Source organism: Rattus norvegicus, chromosome 18 (genome assembly GCF_036323735.1).
Source record: "Rattus norvegicus strain BN/NHsdMcwi chromosome 18, GRCr8, whole genome shotgun sequence".
Lineage (NCBI taxonomy): Eukaryota > Metazoa > Chordata > Mammalia > Rodentia > Muridae > Rattus > Rattus norvegicus.
In genome coordinates, this window is record NC_086036.1 from 31,293,088 (window position 1) to 31,319,063 (window position 25,976).

Consider the following 25,976-nt stretch of genomic DNA (forward strand, 5'->3'; position numbering starts at 1 on the left):
AGCTCACTCAGGATGAAATTCTTGTTCCATCTATTAGCTGAAAATTTTATAATTCCATTTTTAATGGCCAAGTTCTATTGTATACATGTATCACATTTTTATCCATTCGTCTCTTGGTGGAAATCCAGGTTGTTTTCAGTTTTTTGATTGTCACGAGAGAGCAGCAATAAACATGGCTGAGCAAGTGTCTTTGAGGTAGGAGGAAGTGTCCTTCCTTCGGATAGATGCTCAAGAGTGATATAGCTGGATCTTGGTATAGATTGATTCCATCATCCTGAGAAACAGCTACACTGATTAAAATAGTGGCTGTTCAAGTTTGCAGTCCTGCCCCCGATCTGTTTGATTCACATGGCTTGGCAAATTTAGTGGTCTTTGGTCAGCAGTCTCTACCCAGCCTCCCTTTCTTCCTCCTTGTTCCTCTTCTTTCCTAACCAGTCGCTAGCAAATCCCAACTTAGCTGTTTGCTGGTGGGAAATGGTTTGCCTTCCCAGTGCAATATAAAACTTTCAAAGTGCATCGAGAGCCCTCTAAAACTTAAAGTGATCCATTCTTGATGATGGGATATTAAATACAACAGGACACGATGATTTAGAATATCAGAGTTGGCCCATTTTAAGGTCCCCTTCGATGCATAAGTAAAATAAGAAAATAAGCTTCAGAGACAGGGCTCGGAGTCAGTTAGTGGCTCACTGATCAAGACCACCAAACATGCCAACTCCCTCCAGACCACAACTACAGGTAGCCATGTAGTCAAAAGGGCATCCTGAAAATTAGCCTCGAGCACTTGTGTGGCTTAGCTTACCCTTTGTTCTGTAAGCTGAGGTAGTAGGGAGTAAGTAACTTCTTGCACTGTTGTGGGAGTTGCTAAAGCTTCTATGAATGTGTTCCAGAGTTATATAACTTTCTGGGAGAGATAGAAGGGGAGGCAGGAGAGAAAAGGAAAAGAGAAGCTAAATAGGTTAGTTCTTATCTCTGACGTTTTATTATTTATTTGTAGTTTTTTGAGGTAGGGCCTCACTATGTAGCTCTGGCTGGCCTGGAACTCACTCTATAGATGTATGACATCTAATTTGCAGTGCTCTACCAGCCTCTGCCCTCTAAGTGCTAGGATTAAAGGTGTGCATCACTATGCTCAAACTCAAGTTTTATTTTTAAGCCAGAGAATTTCAAGTGAGCTATTGAGCTGTATTTACAAACTTCAGTAACTAAGGGGGAATTAATTCAAGATAGATCCTAAGCATAAAGGCCAAAAGTAAAAAGTCATCAGAAGGAAATACAGCGAGATCTTAGTATTATTAGATTGGCAAATGTTTCTCATAGGGCACAGAAGACAGGGAGCCTGCCAAAAATTGGCTTCCTTAAAATTAAAAACTTGTGTCTATCAAAAGGCGACATTAAGAAATTCATAGGCTAACCTACAGGATGGTAGCAAGTGTTGGTAAAATATACACTACATAAATGCAAGTCCATAGTATACAGAGAGTTTGTAAAACTCTGCAGTAAATAGAACAACCCAATTCAAAGATGGACAGAAGATTTGAAGACACATCATGGAAAAAAAGGCAAGAATACTGAAAAAGCACATGAAAAGTGCTTGCTATAAACCTCAGGGAAGTGCACAGAAAAGGCTAAAACTGCCATGGACACTCAAGTGGTAGATAGCAATACAGCCACACTGGAGAAAGTTTTCCTATTTGATAATAACAAACAATATTATAACCTGGAATCCACCAGATCTACTCTTGGATATTCAAGAAAAATGAATATGTGTGCTCTCAAAAATACTTGCAGAAAAATAATTGAAGTGGTCTTATTTATGATACCTAAACACAGACTTAGTGCACAGCAACGCCATAAAACAAATAAACAAACAAACAAACATAAAAAAACTGGTGATATATTCAATAATAAAATATTCAGCAGAATTGGTGTAAAAATATTGATTCATACCATAGCATGGATAAATCACAGAAAGATTACAGAGTGAAACAAAATAACCCAAGAATATATGATGTGTGGTTCCAGTTTTATGACAGAGCAAAACAACACACTCGTGTGTGTGTGTGTGTGTGTGTGTGTGTGTGTGTGTGTGTGTGTGTGTGTGTTTGATGGAGAGGACTGTTAACTTGGGAGGTGGGGGGTGGTTTCTTGGTAGTGTCCTGAGAGAACTCATGTTAGAGATGATGAAAATGTTCCTGTCTTGATAGTGGCTTAGCTTACATGGATATATAAAATTGTCACAATTTATGATTGGCATACTTAAGAAAAGTGTATCTCTTAACTTGTCAATTTTATTTTAAAAGATTGAAGACTATTAAACTTTAGTAAATAACATGCACACTGGAGTGTTGTAATGCCAATTACTCACCTCAGTGCTCATCAAGGGATCTACAGCTCTGTGATGACCGTGGGTCGAAGCAGATGAAGCAGAATTTGCACAACCACAAGTGTAGGGTGTGGGTGTGTTCTCACCTGTCTAGCCTTTCCTGTGTGTTAGAATTCCCATAGTAAGTTGTTGGGATCTAATGGAGTCCATTACTGGCCACACTGACTGTACATTCTGAGCAGGCATTCATTGGAGGAGGTTGGTTTATGGAGGAGGACAGAGTATAGTTGCCAAAAAAAGAATGCATGGGGCTGGGTGGCCGGGGACTGGGCCTGTCTCCAGGGCGGGGCTTCGTCCCAGATGTGTGGGTGTCCTGGGGTGATTCCACTCCTTTCCATGCCACATGGAGGTCACATGGAGGCAAGGAAGGGCTCAGCTTGTGCTTTTTCTGCTGCCTTTACATTGTCACTGAAATCCTTTCTTGACTTGAACACAGATTTCTTTTTTCTTCCTTTGCAACCAGTTTTTATTTATATTGGCTAAGATGCCGATCTTCCGTTGAAAGCTAGGGAAGTTGCTTGTTCAGGGGTTTTTAGGATTTCTGAATATGAAGTGCAAGGAAATTGCATAACACTGCAGCACACTGTTTCCTCTGCTGTTGCCCGAAATACAGTAGTTCCTTCTAGAAGCTTGAAGGAATTTGGCAGTGCCTACCTCCTGATGGTCTGCTGTGGTGTTATCCTGATTTGAGATCAAGTTTTTCCTGAGGTCAAACAACAAAGCTTCCTGAATTATAACTATGGCAACAGTGTTTATGCAGCACACAAATCAAAGCCCGGGGGTTAGGTGGTGTGGGGAGAGGTGTACATATAGCATTCAGGGTAAATAACCACAGACTTTATCCTCATGCTTAAATCACGAGAATTAGAAACAAGTGGAAAGAAAGACCTAGCTTATCCCTAGGCCCTGGTAGTCACTTGCTATCTGTGTGCCCTAGGGGGCACTGTCCCACCTCTCCTTTGGAAATTATATCACCTTAAATGGTGATGTCTCACTCTGAGAAGCCCAAGTGCCAACTGCACTTAAAAAGGAAAGGCTTTGACATATAGAAAACCTGCTCGCCCAGCTCCTCAAGTCTTGCTTCTGAGCCTAAGAGAAGGACCCCAAGGGAGGAATGTCATCTTGTGTCTTAATCCACCCCCCTTTCCTCTAATTATAAATAATTTCTTGGACACTGGTCTATGCTTGGCACTGTATTTGGTGCATTTCCTCCTACTTGACTTCTCATACAGACAGTAGAAGGATCTCCTCAAAGGAGAATGGAAACAATGAAGAATGAAAGTCTGTACTTGGAAGTGTTAAGTTCTGTAGAACTGACTGTACATGTGGTTAGAGGTCAAAGAAGGGAGCCATTAGGGTAGTCTGTGACTCTTAAGGGAGTCAGGAGCCTTGTGGAAAATGTAGGCAAAGGAAAATAACATTTAGAGCACCTTCAGGCTGCAGGAGAGCTAGTTTTGATTCTCACAATGCTCTCATAAAGTGTTGTTACTTAGCTCTACTTCACAATGAGAAAGCAGAAATGTCAGATGATCATCCGAGGGCACAGAGCTCGAAGGTAGAGCCAGGCATTACTGTGAAGTCTCTTCAGCCCACAGTCCACATCTACCACCTAACTGCCTCACCAAAACTAATTCCCCCCTGTTCTGGAATTTGCCCAAGACCTATATCACGATTAACTCTCCCAAATGCATTAATATGCATCAGGCCCAGGAATACCAAGGACTGCCTCTAAATGAAGACAAGCCCACTCCATTAGGAGTGACACCACGTTAGCCCCAGTGCCATAGCAGACATGAAGAGCTCTGTACCATCAGCTTGCACACTGCCTTCTCTTCACCTTCATTTCATTGGGGAGGTGAGTATTCTCTGTCTTCCACACAACAACCCTTGGAGATTTGAACACTGATACTGTGACATCTTGAAGACTTTTCTTCAACCAAAACTGTGGCTTAGGGAAACATCTTACAAGAGTGATATGTGCCTCAGGTTAGAATAGTGACAGAGACAATGGAATCAGTAAGTCCTGAGGGAAGGCCCATATCAAAGTCCAAGTGAGAAGTCAAAGAAAATATGATTTAGGGCAATAGAGAAAGAAATGGGGCAAGAAATTAGCTCCAGATACGTGATAGCAGTGGAACATTTTTCTCCTGTGGGCTTTGTTGTTGCTTTGTTTTTGTCCCATTACTCTTGGCTGTAAGTCAGGGGTCACAAATTTTGAAAAGAACTGAGATGTTCCTGGTTCACTGTGGAAAGATCAAGAATGACCCCTGTGCATGTTTAGATGAATAGGTTTAAATGATACTGGAATCCAGTGTCCCTTCACGTTGTGGCTTCTCTTACCTTTGCCTGGCCCATTTTACTTATGCTTCACTTCCATGATGGTGGGGTTGTCCATACAGCTTTAGATATGTATCTAGTTCCTTTAGCAATGTAGCATGCCCTCCTTTCCAATGCTTCTTCTTGTTGTTGTTGTTGTTATTATTATTTAAATAGTAAGATCAAATACTACTGGCTGGATTTCACTTGCTATTAATCCCATGCAGTAGATTTTAGAGTCTGGTTCACATGGCTGGGCCTGAAGATTCAGTCAGGTTCTGCCCCATGTAAAACATCTGGACTTGGGGGCTGTGGTTTCTCTCAGGATATTAAAATGAAACCAAGTAGAAGAGTACAATACTGAGCAGTAGGGAGCTGCAGGTACTATTTGGTACTATTTGTTTTAATGTGGCTGAGGAATAATTTAAAGAGAAAAGCCTTTTTTTTGAGGGGGGGCGTCTCTGAAGGTTTAAGTTAGCTGATAATGCTTGAATAAATGGAAAACTAAGCTTATTTTTCTACTCATTGTCCTTGTCATAATCACAATGAACAGCAAACAGCAAGATTTATGCATCATGTGCTGTTGTATTAATGTACAAAAAAACTTCAGGGGTTGCTACCAGACTTTCCATGGCTGAAGTAGTCCAGACATCTGGTCTACCTTTTGCTGTGCTACTTTTGTGAGATTGCCTGAGTCCGGAGTTGCTTATAGGAAAGGGGACTTAACACTGACTTGCAGACAGCCCCTTTCTCAGACCTCATCCTAGAGCTCCCCAGTGGCACTTTGGACTCTACAACCCTCTGCTCCATTTGTCACCTGCAGGATGTAGAGCCAACATGAAGCAATGAGCCATAGAGAGTAAATAGCTTTGGAAGGGATTTTGATAACTTTGAGTTAAGCCAAAAAGAAAAGCCTGTTTTTTATTTTCTTGCAATAAGTACGGAGTTCTATATTTACATTCTCCTATCAAGTAAAGATTCCTAGAGAATTTTCCAGAAGAATGAGACACCGTCCCCAGGAAATGGGGACCTGGCTTGCTTTTTAGGTCTAGATAAAACTCCATCCTCGTCAACTCTAACAGGGATTAGGGGAGGGGGGAATCAGTTTCTTTTCACTCCTTGTACTTAAAACCTACCCTCCTAATTAATGCTTTTTGAGCAGCCTGCTGCATGCTAGCTACTGGACCCTATTTATGTATAGTTCTGCAATGCAAGAGCTGAGATTTGATGTTTGTTCAAGGTCAGATTCTTGCAAAGTACTGTCAAATATGTTTTTATTGGCTTTACTTTTGAGAGAGTCACCCTGAGACAGTGAATGCAATACTGTAGCTCTGGAGTAGGAAAGTCAAGGGTAGGTTGCCCACTGAGGACTGGAAGAGAAGCAAGAGCCAGTTCCTTCTGCTTTCTGAACATGTCTGTCACTCAGCCCGAAGGAATGAGAGGCACATTTGTTATGGAAGTGGGGCAGGAATCTGTCCCATTTCTAAGCTCTGTCTTTTCTAGTAGCGAGCCATCCTTCTTTATTCTAAGCTACTCAAACAGGCTTTATCTACCCCTGCTTCAGGCATGGCTATTCCTTAAACATTTCTCCATGTGGCCACCCCTATACAGAGAAGTCTCCCTAGCTCAAACAATTCCTGTCTTTCTGGGATTTCATGGGTGACATCCCACAAATTCATGGAGCCTGACTGGTCACTTCTCAAGGGTGACATTACAAGTCTCGAAAATGTTCTGTGTCTAGTCGTTCTGCTGAGAATCCCTCTGTATCTTCCTCTGGCCATTGCTGGCCAGCTTTCTTTGTGTGCTCATCATTTTTAGGAAGGACTTTCCTAGATAGCCTCAGGTTGGTTGTGGTTTTCATTATTTATTGCAACACTTGTACTAATTGGAGGTTTGTAAAATTACTGTTATGTTTAAATGGGTGGAAAGTGTGTGATTACATAATGGTCACACTGCTGGGATGCTAATTACTATTAACCCCCACCTCTCTATTAATTGCTGAGCTATTTGCTAAGCTGGACTGCATGTCGATGTTACGGCTGGCTGAGTGCAGACTTTACTGTAGAAGACCTGGCCTTACTTTATTTTGGTTCTGTAACTCACTGGCTGTATTAGCTTGAGATGGTAAGGAGCCTGTGTGAGTCTGTACAGTAGCTCCAGTGGTGGTTCCCTGTGTGCTCAGAAGGATGAAGTGCATCAACTCATGCAAATGCTGACCTCAGGACCTGCTATCTAATCAGGTGGAAGAAAAAAAATGATGCTGGGTGGTGGTTATTTTAACTTGGAAAGCTGTGTAAAAGAATAAAGAATAGTTGTCTTAAAATTTGACCTTAGATGGTCTCTTTCTCTCTACATTTTTTAATTAGTGTCTGTTATGTATATAACATTGTTTACCAGATAACTCAAACTGCACTCTCTCCTTAGCCATAAGTAATAACTTCGCTCATAGGAGAGACGGTTCATGTTTGCTTGTCTGTTTTAAGCAGAACATGTAAAAAGAAGGAGGGTAATGGTGATGCTTGCTGGCAGTGCCCTTTGTAGAAGGCTCTGAGCCCAATCAGATTTGTATTCTTTGGGTAAAGTGTTCTTTCACTAAATTCTCACAAAACCCTAAGAGGTTGGTGAGATTAGTATTCACCTCCAAAAATTCTTCTTTTTTTAAAAATTTTATTTTATGTGAATGAGTATTTTGCCTGCATGTGTGTCTGTGTATCACATGCATGCCTGGTGCCTGCAGAGGTCAGAAGAGGGTCTTAGATCCCCTAGAACTGGATTTACAGACATTGTGAGCTACCATAATGGGCACTGCAAATTGGAATTGAATACAGGTCTTCAAGATGAGCAAGTGCTTTTAATGGCTGCACCGTCTTTCCAGCCCCTAGTATTCCCCTTTTACAGATAACAAGACTGGGGCCCAGGAATATATAGTGATGTGTGTGCAAATGGTAAAGCTGGAGTTTGAACGACAGCAGATTACTTCAAACTTGCTACCACTGAGGGGGAAATAACATAAAAGTACAAGTTCAAGCCAGGGCATATGTGTAATTGTAGTATGCGGGACGTAAAGCAGAGGATCAACAGCACTAGGGTAGCACAGACATGATATAGTACTGTAGTCCAGTGATACAGAACCTCCAGAGCACTGTTCAAAGATGTTGACTCATACCTTGTTTATTGTGTCCCCACAGTAGTATATCAGGGGACAGTCAGGTGGGACAAGCTCATATACCTTAGGTTACTTGGAAGAGGCCTCAAGGAATCAGAGTTTGGGACTGAGTTTAGGTAAAACAATGTAATTCATGTAGAAACAATAGTATTTTTCAATAATGAAAAAATATATTTGAATTGTCTTTTCATCTATCTATCCATTCATTCATTTTACTGTCCCCCTCATCTGGTTCCTCCTCACAGACTCCCTGTCCTCATCATCCTTCCCTTCTCCTATGAGAGGTTAGGGTTCCCTTTGGGTATCCCCCGATGCGGCCATATCAGGTTTCTGCAGTGTCTGGCACATCCTCTCCCACTGAGGCCAGACAAGGAAGCCCATTTGGGGAACAGCTTCTACAAATGGGCAATAGCTTTAGGAACAGTCTCTGATCCTGCTGTTGGGGTACTTACATGGAGACTGAGCGGCGCATCTACCATATATGTGCTGGAGGCCTCAGTCCAGCTCGTGTATGCTCTGTGGTTGCTGGCACAGTCCCTGACAGCCCCCAGGGGTTGACTGTGTTGGTTGAAATAATAGCTTTAAATAAGTTTGCCTATGAGCCTATTTCTCTAATGTCTTTTTTGTATAGAGTTTTTACTAATGAGTGTCGTCAAGTGCTAATGCTATGCAGCCAAGGGAAAAGTCAGATTGGTTTATCAAATTACTTTTTTATATGCCTTCATTTATATATATTTTAAAGAAGTACCTGTCTATGCTTTCTCAATATGGCTTAGATAATGGTACCAAAAGGTTACTCACAGATTCTGAGAATCCAAATGAGTGCATGCATTTTGTAAAAGTTCTCTAGGACACGTGGACTGAGTCGGCTCAGCAGCTTAGAAAATCAATTGCCAAATCACATTTGTGGCAGAGAAAGCACATGAACACTTTCTGCATCTTGTGATTTATTAAATTGTTCCCCCATTGTAGTTTCTGGGTAAGGAGAGGGGCACCTGCAGGGCCGTGTGTCTGTGAGAAAGTCCTGCCTTGCCGGCATGGTGATTATCACAGACGGAGCTCTCTGTTTCTGAGAGGACATGCAGTGTCATTTCTGCGTTAGCAGCCAGTGGGATGCATGGGCAGGCAGTGGTTATATCAGGCCGGAGTCTCAAGAGCATTCCCAGTTTCATCTTTCTCTGACTCAGCAGTAAATCACTGTTCTTATGAGTCACGTGTTCTGGATGCCCTTGATATCACTTTAACTTTGTTGTCACGGTCATCGTCATCCTAATCATCGTTATCATCAGGTCTCATACATGTACAATGACAGCGACACTAAAGCTTGGCCTTTCAAGCATTGGATGCTGTCACGATGGAGACCTTGGGATGCAAAGCCATTCTATAGTGCTGTTCCAAGTCGTTAGCTATCGTGAGGCTGCCGCCTGCCGTGGTCTACCTTGTTGGGTCGAGTAATCACATAGTTCTGGCAGGACGGGTGTTAGCCTGATTTCAAAACCCACTGTATTTGGCTCGTTCACCTAGACAGAGATTAATGGCGTGGCCTTGGAGGATGGGGCACACATGCTTCTGCTAGTGTCTCTGGCTCATTGATCACACCTCTCCAGCTCAGCATGCTTGGGGGTTCCAGGCAGGGGTCTCCTGAGACTCCAGAGACCTGAAAGGAAAGTAATTTGGCATGCTTTTGCCGCTTAATTAAGGAGAGCTGAAAGTCCTGAGTTTCACTATTCATTTTGGATTTTACCTTTACAATTTGAACAAGTTTCTCTTGGATAGACTTTTTGGATCGAATTGGAGAAATGCAGTGATCAAGGCAGGCTGGAAGGAAAAGCAAACAAATTTGCCAAAATGCTGTCTCCTCCCATGTTGCCCTTACTCGGCTTTCCAAGGTTATTGAGTGTAGATGGGATGGGTCGCTGGTTCTGGATAATACCTGGCTAGCCATTTCACTCCCTGAGCAAGGCCCTGGTAAGACCTGGTTGTACTTCACAGCCTTGCCCTTAGTCCTCGTGGTTGCATGGCTTGCAGTGGTTCCTCCTCTGTAAGGCAGGACTAGCTGGACATGAGTACTTAGATCTTTCTGTTTTATCACCTAAACTCATGGAGATATTTTCTCTCCAGGAGATCATCCCCCATACCAGACCCACAATCTCCATTGTACTTGTCAATATTTGAAAGAATCATATTTGCAAATTTGTTTTCTTCACTGGTAGGAAAGTTCCATGTGAGGAGAGCTCCTAGATGCTGCCCATCTTTATCTGCAGCACCGAAATCATTGCCTGGCTGTTGCAGGAACTCGATAAATATTTATTAACACAAGCAAAAGAGTTACAGAGGACTGGAAAAGTTTCAAAACCAGTATTCCTTATTTGATAACCACTTGAATCAAACTCATCAAAGCCAAAGGACATGGCATTCGGCTACCTAGAGTCCCTGCTGCTCTCCAAGTCCCTCTGGCACCTTTGTGCCGAGCCATGGAGATTCATTAGCAAAAGCTGATCCAGTCCAGATACTTCATTTATCCCAGTAATGGACGCTGCTCAGAGAGCCACCTGCAGCTTTGTTTCAGATGGGAACTAGCACAATCTCTGTGGTGGCCCTCATGGTGGCCTTCACCTAGACTTTGAGGGATTTTGTCTTCCCCAGAGTCTGTGAAGGATGAGCCATTCTTTTTGACAGAAATACAGGCTAAAGCACCCTCATTTGTCTTGAGCTGTCACAGTCTACTCCTCCGGACATAATCTCACTGGATGTTCATGGTAGGCAGGGGGGGGGCATAAAAGCAACTATTACCACCCCCATCTCTGAGATAAACTAATAGGATCCAGGCAAAAGTGGCAAAGTCCAGGCCAAAGCCATTCTTGTGATGCCCTGTCTCTCGGACTTGGTGTGCACTGGTGGAGACTGAGGTGTTAGAGCATCCTTTTGAAGCTCTAAAGTTCTTCCTATGCTTGTCCTCTGATCTTTAAGTGGCCTTGTAGCACGTTGTTTTAGTCTTCTATAGGGAATAAATATAATAATATATGTGATATATAATCAAGAAGGATGATCTCTTGGATTTGGGGTTTGACATTCTCGGACAACTCCTAGACAGAGGCATGAATGTTCAGAGAAGGTAAGGCCAGCGTTGTGGCCCATTTGAGCCCATTGCCCTGTTCTTGACCAGCCAACCCTCTAAATTTCTTGGTGGAAAATTTATCTTGGGGTTGGGGGTTAGTGCTAAATTTTCAGAAATGCTTTGTTTAGTCTTCTTAGGGGCTAAACAAGTGTTTCTCAGCTGAGAGTGACTGTCAGCACTCCAGGGATGGTTGAATAGATAGGTAGATATTTAAGTCAGGATGCCGGCTTCCTCCCAGGCCTTTCCATACCTACACAGGCAGATTTGGCACTGGGATTGTTTTCTTAAGTAGAGGTTTCACCCTACTTGTCATAAATAGCAATGGCACTTCAGGAATAGGCGGTCTGTGGCCGGCAGCCAAGACCAGCCCACCCTTTGCTTTTATGCAGTCCATGGACCGCATGTGATATTTGAAGAATAATTTTTGCAACTGACAAGTGATAGAGACCTGTCATTGGATCCCAGAGAAGTGGAATGCCAGCCTCTGTTTGCAGCAGAGGCAAAAAATGTTGGTTTTGCTAATTAGACAGTTTTTTTTTTCTTTTTTTTCGGAGCTGAGGACCGAACCCAGGGCCTTGCGCTTGCTAGGCAAGCGCTCTAATCACTGAGCTAAATCCCCAACCCCATTAGACAGTTTTTACAAAAAGTTTGCATGTTTAGTTTTGTAAGAACTTGCTTTCTCTCCTGATATTTAGTGCCTCTTGGCACTTTTTACTACTTACTGTTTACAATCTTGACCTTTACGGAACATCTTTCTGGCTTTTGTAGTATACCGCTGTCTCTTCTCTAGTGAGAAACTTCCTTTCTTACCATCTGACCACTGTCTCTCAGATGATTTCTATCAACTGTTTAAGAAGTTTTGTTGTAAATGGGATAGCTTCTCACTATAAAATTCTAATCTACATACAGAGAGACTGGTCTCACCCCCAGGGTCAGCACTCAACAGTTTATAATGTTCCTTCGTCTACACTTTGCCATTAACCAGCTGTGAAACCCCATTTCAACTTTGCGAGCCTCACATTTTCCAGCTGTACAGCAGTGGTAGCAAGTGCTCTTGCCAAGCATGGCTGTGGTGTAGATGGAGATCATTTCTGTGAAATGCCGAGGACATTGTCTTGTGTGCAGTTAATGCTTAACGATCTGTAACTAACTTTCATTTGACTTCCTCTAGTGTATATATACAAACCAGTTTATTTGGCATTTAAAAATGTTGAGATAGCCCACTATCGCCACACTACCCACACACTGTACAGTTCCACAGGGGGTTCTGTCCCATGCTATTTGTGAGCAGCTAAGTGCATGCTGGGGTCAAGTCATTGCTGAGAGCGTTCCTAACTGGGGGCAGGGAGCAGGGATCGCCTTCCATCTTCACGTCTTCTGCAGTGAGTCTGTAGGCTGGTATAAAATGCACACAAAGTAAATTTCTATTTCTATTTTTCAGGTCTACAACTCGAACAAAGACAGCCAGAGTGAAGGGAGTAAGTATATTTGCTTGGCTAATTGTCTACAGTCGGGGCAGGGGGGTACTAGGGGAGCCCTGAGAAGATGCCACATCAGGGCTGGGCCACCAGGAGGTGCCATGGGCATGTTGGGTCAGCCACACTTCAGAGGGTTATTCCAGAGCAAGATTAGCAAGAGTGTAGTGACCTTTGCATTAAACAGCCCTCCATGCTTTCTGTGTTGCTGTCATAAGCATTATCTCATGTGGTAGTCCCAGGCTTTATTGAGATGGTAGTTCCATAACCACTTATAAATGACTTAATAAATGGCAACCGATGAGCCAAAGCCTCTAGCACAGTCTTCCAGCCCTGCAGTGTCAGTAGCCAAGGTGGACAGGACGATGGTTTGCTAATTCTCCTTTGTGGCTCTTTGTGAGGAAAGAGCAGAGAGGGGAGGAGATGCTGTTCTTTGAAGGGAGTGAGTGGCAACCTGTGTAAAATAGGGCACTTTCCAACCATTGGCCAGCACTGTGCTTCAGCACCTTGGAGGGTACTGTGACTGCAAGGCAAGGGATTAGAGGGAAATGCCTGCTCGGCAGGCAGACACTGCAACCTCAACCTCCTTGGTGCCTAAGACAGACCAAACTCTGTCCCAGTGCAACAAGGACACAAGGGAAACTCCCACCTCCAGCCTCAGCATTACTCTAGAAAATCCCTGCCCTGAACTACAGTAGTGTCAGGGGATCAGGGGAGCAGAGCAGCCCGGCTCTGCAGACAGAAGTGTGAGCCTTTTCAATGTTCGTTGTTGTTGCTGTTGCTGCTGCTGTCCTTCCTCTTCCTCTTCCTCCTCCACTTCATCCTCTTCCTTCTCTTCCTCTTCCTTTTCTTCCTCCTCCTCCCCCACTCCTCCTCTTCTTTTGTGAAAGCCACTAGCCATTATGAAACAGATGTTTCTTTCTGAAATACTTTGCAGAAGATGAAAACAACAACAAAAAATAAACAAAGAGTCCTTAGCCCAGGCCGGCCTCAAATTCCAGCCAGGGGTGAGCTTCTGAACCTCCTGCCTCCCTGCTGAGTGCTGAGATAACTGTAACTGTGACACCCAGCTTATGCAGTGCTGGGACTTGAACCCAGTACCTCACGGATGAAAAACAAGCAACATAGCAACCGGGCTATATTTTCAGCCATTGCCAGAAGGTACAGATAGAATACTAAGTGATTTGTAATGACTACAACCGACAAGATTGTACTCTTTGTTATGGGAGAAAAACCTCGTTTGGTTTGTTTTCTCTTCAAAATTTGATTAAGGAAAACATTTTAAATAAATATTCAAGGAAACAAAGAAGTAGCTCTCCCCCGACCCCAATAAGTAGATTGTGTAAAGTGTCTGAGGTTGACTTTCACTAAGGGATAGGGAGCAAAACTCATTGTTTAACGGTGAAGAAGCATGGGAGGCTGTAGTATGCCTTGGTGGTGGAGAAAATGAAGGCACAGACTGGCAGACGGACCGGCTCTGGAGATGCAGGAACCGAAGCGAAAGGTCAGATTCCTAGGAAAGATACCATCCAACGAGTGTAGCATATGCCCCCAAGGAAAGCAGTATACCATGATAGACAGTTTCTAGAGTATTGAATGAAATGGACGCTGGAAAGCTTAGGAAGGCCACCAGGATAGGAAGTATGGATACCCAGCAGGCTGAAAGACCATCTTCCCACACCTCAGGCAGGGACATGGTGTTTCTTAGACTCCAAGAGACCCCAGGAACTGAGGAGATGAGTACATATGGAGTTCTCTGCTGCATGCTCACCTGTGCCTGCTGACTTATGACCCTGCTTCTTTCTCTGTGTGTCAAGAGACTGAAACATACCACTTGAGGTGACTCTATTGGCCGGTATGCTAATCCGTCCTGCTAATTGGTCCACAACTGTTTTGGAGTTTGCTTGGAAGTTTTCTGGAAGTGTCTAGCCTTTGACTCAGTGATGTAAGAGAGCATTAAGGAGCCTATTAAATGGAGCACATTTCAGAGTAGTGTGTAGCCTTTAATAGGAACAAGGAAGCAAGTGGCAGGTTTCCATAGGATCCGTGGACTCGCCTAGGGAGGGAGCCTCTGTAAAGAAATGTGTAGGTCCCTAGCCTGTGAGAGAGTTCAATTGGATTAGTTGAGGTTGGGGAGATCCCCTGTGAAAGGCGGCAACACTGTTTTGTGGGCAAGGCCTGGAATGAACGAAAAGGAACAAAGGAACAGAGTGCCATGAATTCATTCATTCCTTGCCCTCTGCCCTTGATTGGGAATGTAATATGACTACTTCAAGTTTATGATATCTTGACTTTCCCACAGTGCTAGACTATAACCCAAACTTATGTGCCAAAAAAGGTGTCTTTTAAAGGTTTATTTATTATGTATTATATATTATTATGTATACATGGTTCTGCCTGCATGCAAGCCTGAGTGCCAGAAAAGGGCACCAGATTTCATTATGGAAGGTTATAAGCCACTATGTGGTTGCTGGGAATTGAACTCAGGACCTCTGGAAGAGCGGCCAGCACTCCTAACCTCTGGGCTCTCTCTCAGCCCTAAATTTAGTTTATTAAGTTGCTTTTATCTCAGAGTATTTTGTCACAGCAACAGGGGAGGAACAGACACAGGAGGGCTGTGGCACTGGATCAGCAGTCAAGGCACTTGTACAAAGCAAGAGGACCAGGGTTCAGATCTGCGGAGCCCACAGACAATGTTGGTGGGCATGGCAGCCAGGTGTTATCCCAGCCCTCAAGGCAGAAACAAAGGATCTCTGAGTAAGCTGCCTAGTGAAACTAGGTTAGTTGGAAAACTCTGGATTTGATTACTAGATCCTGCTTCAAAGGATAAGGTAGAAGAATGAACCAGGACTATTCCCAGCAACAACCTTGGGCTTCTTATGCACACACACTCCCACACACACGCAAACATGCTATACACTCACAAATATGTGAAGAGAAGACAAAATGCAATAAGGAATGTGTTTGGTGCCTGTACTAGATCATTGAATTTTTAAAATAAGGGCAGGGAAACAAAATAAAGGGAGACGTCATGAGATCGAGCTAGGTGTTTGATAGGAACGTGTCTTAAGCTATGTTGATCATTGAATACTGAATTAGGATGGAGAGCTGTTTACTGGGGTTGTTCAGTTCCTAGTGTGTTTCCATGTAAGCTACATTGTCTACTGTTAAAGTATTTTACAGCCATAGCCGTTAGTAACCATTTAATGTGTGTCAGGTTTATTAGACTAGAGGTCTCTTAGACTTGTCGGGAACCTTTGGCTTGACTTGTAGATGAAGAAATTGAGGCTAATAAGCTCCCAGGATACAAGTTAGTCTAAATCTTACTCAACCCCAGTGGTTGCATTCCTGAACACAAGGCAAGTTTATTTTACTTTTCTTGAACACAGGACGGTTCAGAGTCTTCAAAGAATGTAGACTCTGCTGCAGCATCTGCCTCTTGTTACTCAGAGACCGAGGAGATTCGCTTGTATCACTTGTGGAATCTACTTTATGTGGGAAGAGGGAGAGATAGTGATGGAATCAAAAATAGTAGCCACCCTTTCAAGACTGCTTCATTTTGTTTTACTATCACTGACTTCCAGGCTGGCAATGGATTAGTGATCTGGTTGGTGTTGCCTTCCTTTCTTGGTGTTAATACCCTCTGCCATGTCGTGCAGTTTCTTACCTCCCTCCTATTTAGGAATTGAACCCAGGGCCTTGGGCATGCAGGGCAGATATTCTTCCACTTGGCTCCAGCCCACACCTTGACATCATTGTCTCTCTGCATTGTTACTGGACGAATCTGCCACACACGCACTTACTATTGCTTAGGATCTTGGCCTTTCTACCATTTTTTTCTAATGCCCCAGTTTAAGCTCTCTTAAAGGTAAGAAGTCAATCTGATAGGAATTTAAGGATTGACTATTGCTTTTCTGACCAAATTCCGAATGTTAGCATGCAAATAAAAACTATGTAGGTATTTTGTTTTCTCAAACGTTTTGGTGGGAGTTCAAAGGCACAGTTCTTGTCATAGCACCGGTGCATGTTCTGAAGGGGGCAGATAGCTGGTGGGAATTCTTCTGTGAACTTGTCAGAATTTGTAACTTTGACTGTGAAGTTTCTCTCAGGGCATTCAGTGCCCGTGGGCATTAAACCAACTCGTAAATGGCGTCTGTTGGCTGCTGTATTTTCATATTGCTCACTCGCCACAGAGAAGACAGCTACAGACAAGCAGGCGCACTTCTTTGCAGCTCTTCTTGTTTTATCTTCTGTGTGTTCTGTGTAGGCCTGGGGTAGAGAGCCCACGTCTTCCTTCCCATACCTCATCATCGCGAATCTTCCATTTTATGTACTCATATGTTCTCTTCTGGCTCCTGCCCCCCCAGTGTCAAGCTCACCCCTGCCACTGTTCTAGTCTGCACCTTTAGAGTGCATTCCTCGTCAAAGTGCATCCTCCATCTAGCCATATTCTTAAAGTACACAAATGGCTCTATGTCTTGCTCTGATCTGTCTCTGTCCCTTCAGCATGTGTCGGGAGCCATCCACGTCATTCCTTGTGATCTAGATGGTGGCCCTGACTACCACCCACCCAGTCTAAGGTATTGCATCTCGTTTTAAAGAGATGTGTTTTTATCTCCTCAGCTGTGTTCATCTCTGAAGTTCTCATGACCACAGAATATCTCTATGATGTGACCTTGGTGATGCTGTCCTGGGGTTACACTCTCGGGTCCAAGTGCTGGTCCACGATCGGCTTAGTTAAGTAACCTCACGTTGCTCTCTACGGTGGTCTGTCTGAAGTTCCATTAGCCTTGCATGCACATTTCCCCATTCCTGCCAACTCAGCCTTGTGATTTCTTCCTGGTGTAATATATTTATGTGGTAACATGTACCTCTCTCTGGTAAGCAAAGAGTTTTGAGTGTCTGCTCATATTGCCTACCAGTCCCCTGGGCATCCTCGTCTCTTAATGGCTTGTTCATGGCCTTTGTCCTTTTTTCAGTGACTGTTGCCATCTTTCCCCTCATGTACTTGCAAAATTATTTTTATTTAGATATTAATCTTCATTAATTTTAGACATTTTGTCTTATTATTGTGGTGATAGGAATTGAACCAGAGCCTTGCACATGCTAGGCTGACGTAAATACACAGCCTAGATTTGGACATTTAATACACACTTTCCCATCTTGTTATCTATTGATGTTGTTTGTGCTGTCATTCCTTGATGCTGTGATTGAACCTAGGACCTTGTGCCTGCTAGAGAGCTGTGTTCTTTATACAGTCATAGCACCTTTAACTTTTGTCTCCGATTTCCCTTCTGGTTCCTGATTCTTTGAAGAAGGCCTTTGTAACCCAAGTCCTGATGGTGTGCACCCAAATCCCATTGCCTTCCACTCTCCCCTCTTTTCTTCCTCTGTCCATTTCCATCCTTCTGTCCCTTTATCCACCCACTCCTCCATCCCTCCTTTTAATGTCATTTTAGAGGTTGACATTGCTACTTGTAGATATTTATTCTTTGAGAATAGATTTAGTAAGTTCCTTAAACATGAAACCTTCATTTGCAGTTAGGATCATGTTAATTAAATAGATTGATTTTGAGGAAAATCAACACTTTTATCTGTCATCTCATCCTCTTCTCCAAGAACTTGGAATACCGTTCTATTTTTTCACACATGCATCCTTTTATTTTGGTTTGAGTTCTCTGCCTAGAGGTCTTGTGTGTTCTTGGTTGAAGTTTTCTTGAAATATTAAAGACATAAGGCAACTTTCTCGTTTTGTTGCTCATTACATATCAGTAGCTTTGTGAGCAGAGAGCTTTCCTTTGGTTGTTCGCAGAATGTTAGAAGCGCAGAGCTCTTCAGGTGGTCAGTTCTGACTGAATAGAAAGGAAGGGGGAGAGTGGGATTACAGCTGGTGAAGAAGTTGATTTCCTGGCTCCCCGAGTTCCTCAGTGTCGGGGAAGCCATTCAGTCTCTGGATCCCCTCTGCACTGTCACAACAGGCCAGGCTCTGCACTAGGCCAGGTCTGTTCTCCTTGCCACTCTTTCTGGCTCCTCTGCCACCTTGGTGCTTGGTTAGTCTTGTTCTACACCTGACCTTTTGGCTACAGTTGTGAGATTTATTCTCCAAAGATTCCAAGAATTGAAATCAGCTCAGGTTAGAAGGAAGAGGAGAAACTAGGAAGGCTTGTTCTCAGCCTAGGCTGCTTTGCCAGCTGAGGAGCAGTTATAAAGTACCTGCACATATCGGAGAAGCCAAGTCAACCCAGTGAGAGACTCTAAATCTCGTAGGATATATAAATTTTAAATAAACATCACTACCCGTATACTTCCTTAAAGCTTAGCTAACCCCCCCAAATCAAACAACAACAACAACAACAACAACAACAACAACAACAACAACAACAACAACAACATAGAATTGCAGGTCCCCTCTGTTTCTCCAGCCACATAAAGCTGAAGAGTTGGGGCAGAATGGCCCAGATTCCGGTTGTTCATAGTACCGCCTCCCTCTGTGTGAGACTCCACCCAAGTCAATAGGCTAATCAGGTTGTATTCAGTATCCCGAGTCCTCATTGCTGCAGGCTTCCTCCTCATGGACATCATCAGAGCACAGCCCAATGCTGAGCATCTGGCTTATCAGAACGTCATGACAGCAGTTTACTCTGCTCCCCCCTCTTGTTTCACAAGTCCTTTTCACTTCTATTTCAACTTCTTACTTGGGGAAACTTTAGGAGTTCAGGCTTCCTGAAGGTCCGTATCTCGCAAATACTCATCTGAGTACATAAGGGCAGATGTTACTGGGAACCGTGAGCCCTAACGGGGGAGAGTGTCTCCAGCTTGAATAGATAGCTGTACATTTAAGCATTGTTATGATGTGCAGACGTGCAGCAGGGGCTGGGAGCACCAGGAGCAATAGACAGATGGCCCAGCTCTGGTGGGGGGAGGGGCATGTATAATGTGCATGTCATCAACAAGTGTGCCCTTTGTATAAAATGCCCCAAACTGATGGATTTGAAAACTAGCATCAGATGGGATTACATTTAGACAGAACAGATTTAGAAAATGCAAACTTCCCAGCAGGGCTGTGGCTCATTAGTAGAGGGCTCGTGAAGCTGTGCAGGGCTGCCAGTACAATCAGCAGAACAGCAAGGAAAACAGAAGACGGGCAAGCAGTAGATGCTCTGTGCTCAAAATCTTCATCACTCCTTCCTTGCCGTTGGTTTTTTATCTAGTACCCCTAGGAGAATCTCTCGTATTTGAATTGTGTGGAAGAACCCACTGCCCTTTCTCAGTTTTTCTTATTCACAGTGAGGCGGGGAGAATAGCAACAATTTGACTGCGAATGTTCTGTATGGAGCTAGAGTTGTGGTCTTTCGTTTGTAGGATGTGGACGTTGAGTCTCCAAATTTTACTCTGAAGCAGGTTTAAACACATAATATTCTTTCTGGTTATTAAATAATATGAAGTTGCAGGGGAATATTGAGGAAATATAGCAAAGTGTTCTAAACACTTATTTGGTGTGGTATGAAAGGGAGGCAGGAGCACAATAAATGTGATGGTTTTGTAAATGCTGTCATTTACCAGAGACCTTGCTCCTCAGGGGAGGGCAGACAGAAAACACTCTGAGTGTGTGGAAGTGTCGAGTGGCTCTGTCGGACTACCGTGAAAGAAGCCACAGTGCTATGGGGGTGAGTGGAGCAGTGCTGGCCGGGAAAGCTTTATTCGCAGAGCAGGCAATGGTGACTTACCCATGGAGTGTGGTTGGTTACCTCTTCACTTAACACATAGTGAACTTTTGAAAACGAGTCTATTTAGAATGGCATGGGGTTTCGGCGGGGGAGTGGTAAATGACGTGTGGATGGCCGTCCCTTACAGAAGTGGAGTTCTGCGCTTTTAGGTTCTAACTGAGCAAATGGAGTTCAAGAGACGTAGTCGAGAAGCAGGAACGCCAGTGGCTAAGGTCCTCGGCTCCTGCTGCTCTTGACGTGTGTTGGTTCTTTGCTCTGTTTCTTTATGAAGCCATATGCAGCCAGACATGGGAGACTAGAAGGAATTCTGTCAGCAATTTTTAGCATCTAACCTGGTGGTCCTCAACTTGTGGGTCACGACCCCCTTGGGGGTCAAATGACCATTTTACAGGGGTTGCCTACGACCATTGAAAACACAGATATTTACATTGTGATTCATAACAGTTGCAAAATTACAGTTATGGAAGAGCAATACAAAACATTATGGTTGGGGTTCACCATAACGTGAGGAACTGTACTAAAGGGTCACAGCATAGGGGAGTTTGAGAACTACCACTCTAATCTGTCAGATATTTTTGGCCACTATGTGGACACAACACATTAATCTCCATATTAGAACCATTATAATCAATCATTCCTCAAATACCTGTGCTCAGTGCTGCATGAGCCAGGGTCACATGCTTTGATGGCTCTAAAGTCTCACGGTTGGGTCTTTACCATGGTACCCTGCATCCCACAAAGATTCCAGAGCAAGCAGAGCTACTCCCTGTTGTCTCTGTTGTTTACATTCTCATTCTTGAGGCTGTCACTCCAATCAGAGTGCTCAGCGGTGCTTTATTAAGGCTGGTATTGATTTATGAGGCAAGACTGAAGACCAGGAGAGGAGACGGGATACATTACCATTGCTCTGTGCTTGCCTACTTTTGTCTCTTTGATTCTCAATTCTCTTCATCTCTGTGCCTTAGCTTCCCTTGATCTGCCAGGCAGAAGAGTGATTCATCCTTGAAGATCACTGCAGAAGCCTCAGTGGGTTAGCATGGCCAGTATTTTTAAGAGGGTTCTAAAGCAGTCAGCCTTCATTATCAAAGGTCCCCATTCTCATGAAAACAGTAAAGGGCAGGAAAAGGGGATTCCCTCTCGCCCTTGCTTCCCCTCACCTTTGGCCCTTTGCTGTTAGAACACCCACAGTAGAGAGGCAGGAAGAGGCAGCCATTGGTAACAAGGATCCCTTTGGGATCAGAGCCATCCAAAAGCTGCCAGGTCTCCCCTGTTGGGTAGCTTATAAATAGAACATTTCCCCCTTTAAACCTGAGAAGAGTGGAAGCATTAATGGGCACAGTGCCTGGCCTCCTGTGCGCAGGTCCACGAGGCCGTCAGCTGAGTGTACCCTCTCTCCAGCTTTCCATCCAGCATGCCAGGGATGGCCCACGGCAGATGCTTCTCCATGCTCCCTGCTCCCCTGTGCCCTCTGGGCCTTTCTTCACCCTGCTGACCCAGGCCGGTTTCTGTGGCAATCCCTTTTGTCTTCTGAAGCTCAGTTAGAGTCAGACAAGAGGCAGCGCAGGCACTGGCTTTTTGCACTTTGCCTTTTGCTAGGAATCCTGCCTGCAACATGGTTGCTGTGGCTGCGCCGAGCTAGAATTATAGTTAGTGAAGCAGTGAGGTCTCAATTCTGGTGTGCCTTAGCTACAGGCAGAGTCTGGAGAGAGGGGGAGATAGCCTCAGATGCTTCCAGTTCCCAGCTGTTGTGTGTGCTGAGACCATTGTCCAAGGGCCAGTATTGGCAATGGGGTCCCTTGAGCTTGCCCGGGCAGTCAGAAGCCTTTTTGCTTATCCTGGGAGACATTTCAGAAATCCATTCTGAGCTTTAGACTGCATGTAATTTTGCCATGACCTAATGTTTGCCTTTCCCTCGTGATGTGGGCTCTGTGCTGACAGACTGGTAAGAACTACCTCCTGACAGCACACCTTGGGCTTCAAGGCAGTATATACTGTACTGGGCTCTGGGTACTTCTCTAACCCCTTAGTTAAGTGGCAGCTGAGACAGAGGTTGAAAGATTGTCCAGGCTTTTAATTATTATACCTAATGTCTATTGAGTTCATACTGCACATAGTACAGTGTGCTAAGTGTTTGACACATACTATGTCACTTGATAAGAACATATAAGGGAGCTGGTATTATTGATCTCATTACAGATGTCTGAGGCTTCTATCTAGGTGCATATTCAAGGTCACTCAAGTAATTTCTTCAAGTATGGTCACTCAGTAAACTGAACAAAGATTTCAGATTGTACTTCTTACCGTGTGTGTGTGTGTGTGTGTGTGTGTGTGTGTGTTTGTTTGTGTTGTGGTATAGTGTAGGGTATATGTGTGTGGGAGTGTGTGTGTGGGGGTGTGGTGTGTGGTGTGTGTGTGTGGTGTGTATGTGTGATGTGTGTATGTGTGATGTGTGTGTTGTGTGTGTGTTGTATGGTATGGTATGGGGTGTGTGTGTGGGTGTGATATGGTGTGTGTGTGGTGGTGTGGTATGGTGTGGTGTGTATGTGTGTATGTGTGGTATGGTGTGGTATGATGTGGGTTGTGTGTGTGTGTTTGTGTTGTGGTATAGTGTAGGGTATATGTGTGTGGGAGTGTGTGTGTGGGGTGTGGTGTGTGGTGTGTGTGTGGTGTGTGTGTGGTGTGTATGTGTGATGTGTGTGATGTGTGTGTTGTGTGTGTGTGTGTGTAAGGGCTAGCAGAGACTGTGGGGTAGGATAGGATATTTAAGTCTGAAGTACTGCATAGATTATAATGCAGTGCTATTGCTGTAATGATGTCTGACCTTGGGAAACTCCAGGCCTGTTATTTGTATGAGGAACTGGCTTTAGTACATACATCTTGACTTTCCAGGTGAATTAAATAAAATTGGGAGAGAAATCCTTTGCTAGTGGTCGCTAGTGGTAGACACTGTCATTAACCATCACTGTTTGCTGTTCCTATTATCTGTGGCATCCTTATTATCCTAAGATTATTGGCCACCTCTCAAGTCCCTTACTGTCTTCCCAGGCATTGCCTCATTGGGTTTTCCTAAATCTTCATCTTAAACATGAGAAAGGTAGATAGATGAAGTCTGTCCATCGCAGTGGGTTTGGGGTCTGAATGCCATCTCTTTCTTCACCTTTGCTTTCTCAGAATTTATTGTGACAAAAAAAAGGGCAAATTTCCTGGGGCGTTTGGAGGTAGCAGGTAGGTTTGAAAATGAAAGGAAGGAGAAAGGGTCTTGATAGTCAGGCTGAGGCATTTGGCTCTGAAAGTTTGAAATACTTCTGTCTTCATGGATTTTTTTATTGGGTCAGAAGTCAGTGCAAAGCACCTTAGTAAAAGGATTTGAGGCCAGTGGACTAAGGTATTCTCAGGATGCCTGATCTGCTGGCAGGAGATAATGGCGCTGATGATGCTGGAGCTTTGACTGAGAGCTTGTTCTTCCAGCATCCCTGTCCTGAGAAACACCCTTTCCCATGACTGATGTGCAGCCCTTAGCTGTGTTCTACAGCAGCTGACATGGTCCACATGGGCCTCCTGACTCCCGTTGAGATGGGCCTCTTTTTACAGCTATCCTAGGGCCTCCTTGATTTAGGTAGAGCTGAGAGATTTATTACAGGCAAGCAGTGATTCTCTTTTCCTTCTATTTATGTTCCTTTCATTACTGTGTCTCTCTTCCAGCTCAGTTTTTCTGTTTGTCCCTAGAATCTGTGGAAAGCAGGGTAATGGCTATGTTTGTCAGATAGGGGAGGGGAGTTTGGATTGTCAGGTGCTGCCTAGAGGCCTGGCCTTGATGGCGGACACCCTGTGCAGGTGTACCTGACAGTTTCACGTGCACAGGTTCTGTTGTGTTAAGTCAGCCATGTACTCCTAAAGGGTCTTTGGAGTGTCGAGAACATTTTAACTGTTAGTTCTTGGTCTTTCGGCTGGAAATATATGAGTTTAATTGTTTCCTCATTCAGGAAACATTCATGAAAATAAAGCCATGCGTTGGCCAATTGATCCCCTGCCCTCGTAAAGCTGTCATGATTTTTAATTGAAAAAATTTAACTGATGTATAAAAAACTACAAAGTGTGCACATCAAATAGACTACCACATGTATTTGTATACAGTGTGAATATGAAGGCTGTACTCTAACGAGATTGACAATAAACCAGTAGACCAGGGTACACTTTCAGGTAGAGGCAAATCCCATCAAGAAATGTGAAGGAGCCGGAGACTCAGGGAAAGGCACTTAGGTCAGATGGCTAGAGCCTCCAAAGAAGTGACTTTTGAGCAGGGACCTCAGAGAAAGAGAGCAGGATGCGTGTGAGAAGTTGATAGGTAAGTATTGTCTGTCTACCAAAGGGCCAGTCACACACAAACACCCTAAGGAAGGGAATGAATGAAGTACTAGGGATACTCAAAAGGACCATGGGACAGATGGGAGGAGGCCTGGAGGAGAGGAGCCAGGTAGGCTCGGGCTAGACTCATGTGCTCACCACAAGTTAAGACTGTTCTTAGCATTGGCAAAGCCCCTAGAGCATTGTGGTGAGATAATGTGGATTGTCTATGCTGCTGTCATTTAAAAGGATGGCTCTGGAGGTCTGTGAAGAATCGACCTAGGGAACAAAAGGAGAAGCAGGTAGGAGATGTTTGTAGCAGTCTTGGAAAATGACTGGACAGGCTCGACTCCTGGTATTAGCTCTAAGCACACCAAAGGGATCTGGGTTCTAGGAATGCTTTTAACTTATTACTTACAGGCCTGGCTGATGGATTGGATACAAGTGGACCGTCCTTTTAGCCAGCTTGAATATAGCACCAGCTTGGGGCATGTGAGACATTAGCTCAGATATGTTCCTTGTATGTCATTTTTACAGCTCATGTTTCTATATGCATGTATTACCTTCATTATGATTGTTTCCTTTAAATCAATTTCTTTTTTTAAGCTCTACTTACAATGTAATTATATCATGCAGTATATTTTATGTCAAACAGTTTCTAACAATCATTATATAGGTATATAGCTCTAAGAAATATCTGTGAACTTCTTGGACTTACTCCATATACCATATTGGCAGAAGATCATTCTACATATTATGACCCAGAATTTGTAGATCCTTCATGTCCTGCAGGGAAGGTGGTAGTGCAGATGCTGGCAATTGGTTGAGTTAGCGATCATTTTCTTTTTTGTGTCTGGTCTGGCCATGATAGTTTAAGGTCCTGGCTGCTTTCCAAAGGGATCTCCCACTTACCAAAGCACAGTATATAGGAGAGGGCTCAGGGTTTGTGTTACAAGCCTACCCTACGTCTCTTGACTCCTGGAATGGACACTGCCATGAAAAGAAAGATGCAGCGGTGAATGAAATGAGTAGGTAGAGAGATTTATGAACCATTATCTTCATGATTGCTTACTTTAATTTGGTACTTGACATTATTTTTCATAGAGTCACAAATATAAGCTTGACATCTGTGCTGTCTGTTCTGAGAGAGATTGGTAAGACACATGGGCTATTGAGCTAGGAGAGGAGATTAAGGAGACATTTAAAGAAATTTATACTTAAGGAGAGTTCTGTATTAAATAGGCCAAATGGATAAGGTTAGACTCATTGCTTATGCAAAGGTTGGAGAATGTGGTTAATTAGATGCTCAAAGAAAGCCAGTGTGCTGAGGCACTAAGTGCTAGGGGAGTGGCATCTGAGGAGGCTGGCCACAAGGCTCTGTTGGTTCACGTTAAGGATTTGGGTCACCTCCCGGACAGTGTTGACACTGCAGGTTGAATAAATA

The 25,976-nt window shown here is 43.8% G+C and overlaps 1 protein-coding gene and 1 long non-coding RNA gene across 5 annotated transcripts in view; one reads left to right on the forward strand and one right to left on the reverse strand.

The window, feature by feature from the left end:
• The window catches only part of Arhgap26 (Rho GTPase activating protein 26), a 786,446-nt gene that overhangs the window by 590,486 nt on the left and 169,984 nt on the right, over positions 1–25,976 (forward strand). For all 4 annotated transcript variants that reach the window (XM_063277362.1, XM_006254660.5, XM_006254663.4 and 1 more), the window contains one exon: positions 12,428–12,464. In XM_063277362.1, the coding sequence (XP_063133432.1) occupies positions 12,428–12,464 (37 nt within the window). The remainder of the gene's footprint in view (positions 1–12,427; positions 12,465–25,976) is intronic.
• The window catches only part of LOC134482937 (uncharacterized), a 31,390-nt gene that overhangs the window by 3,539 nt on the left and 1,875 nt on the right, over positions 1–25,976 (reverse strand). The window contains exon 1 of the long non-coding RNA XR_010059688.1: positions 2,369–25,976. This exon is cut by the window's right edge and continues 1,875 nt beyond it. This is a non-coding gene — a long non-coding RNA (uncharacterized LOC134482937). The remainder of the gene's footprint in view (positions 1–2,368) is intronic.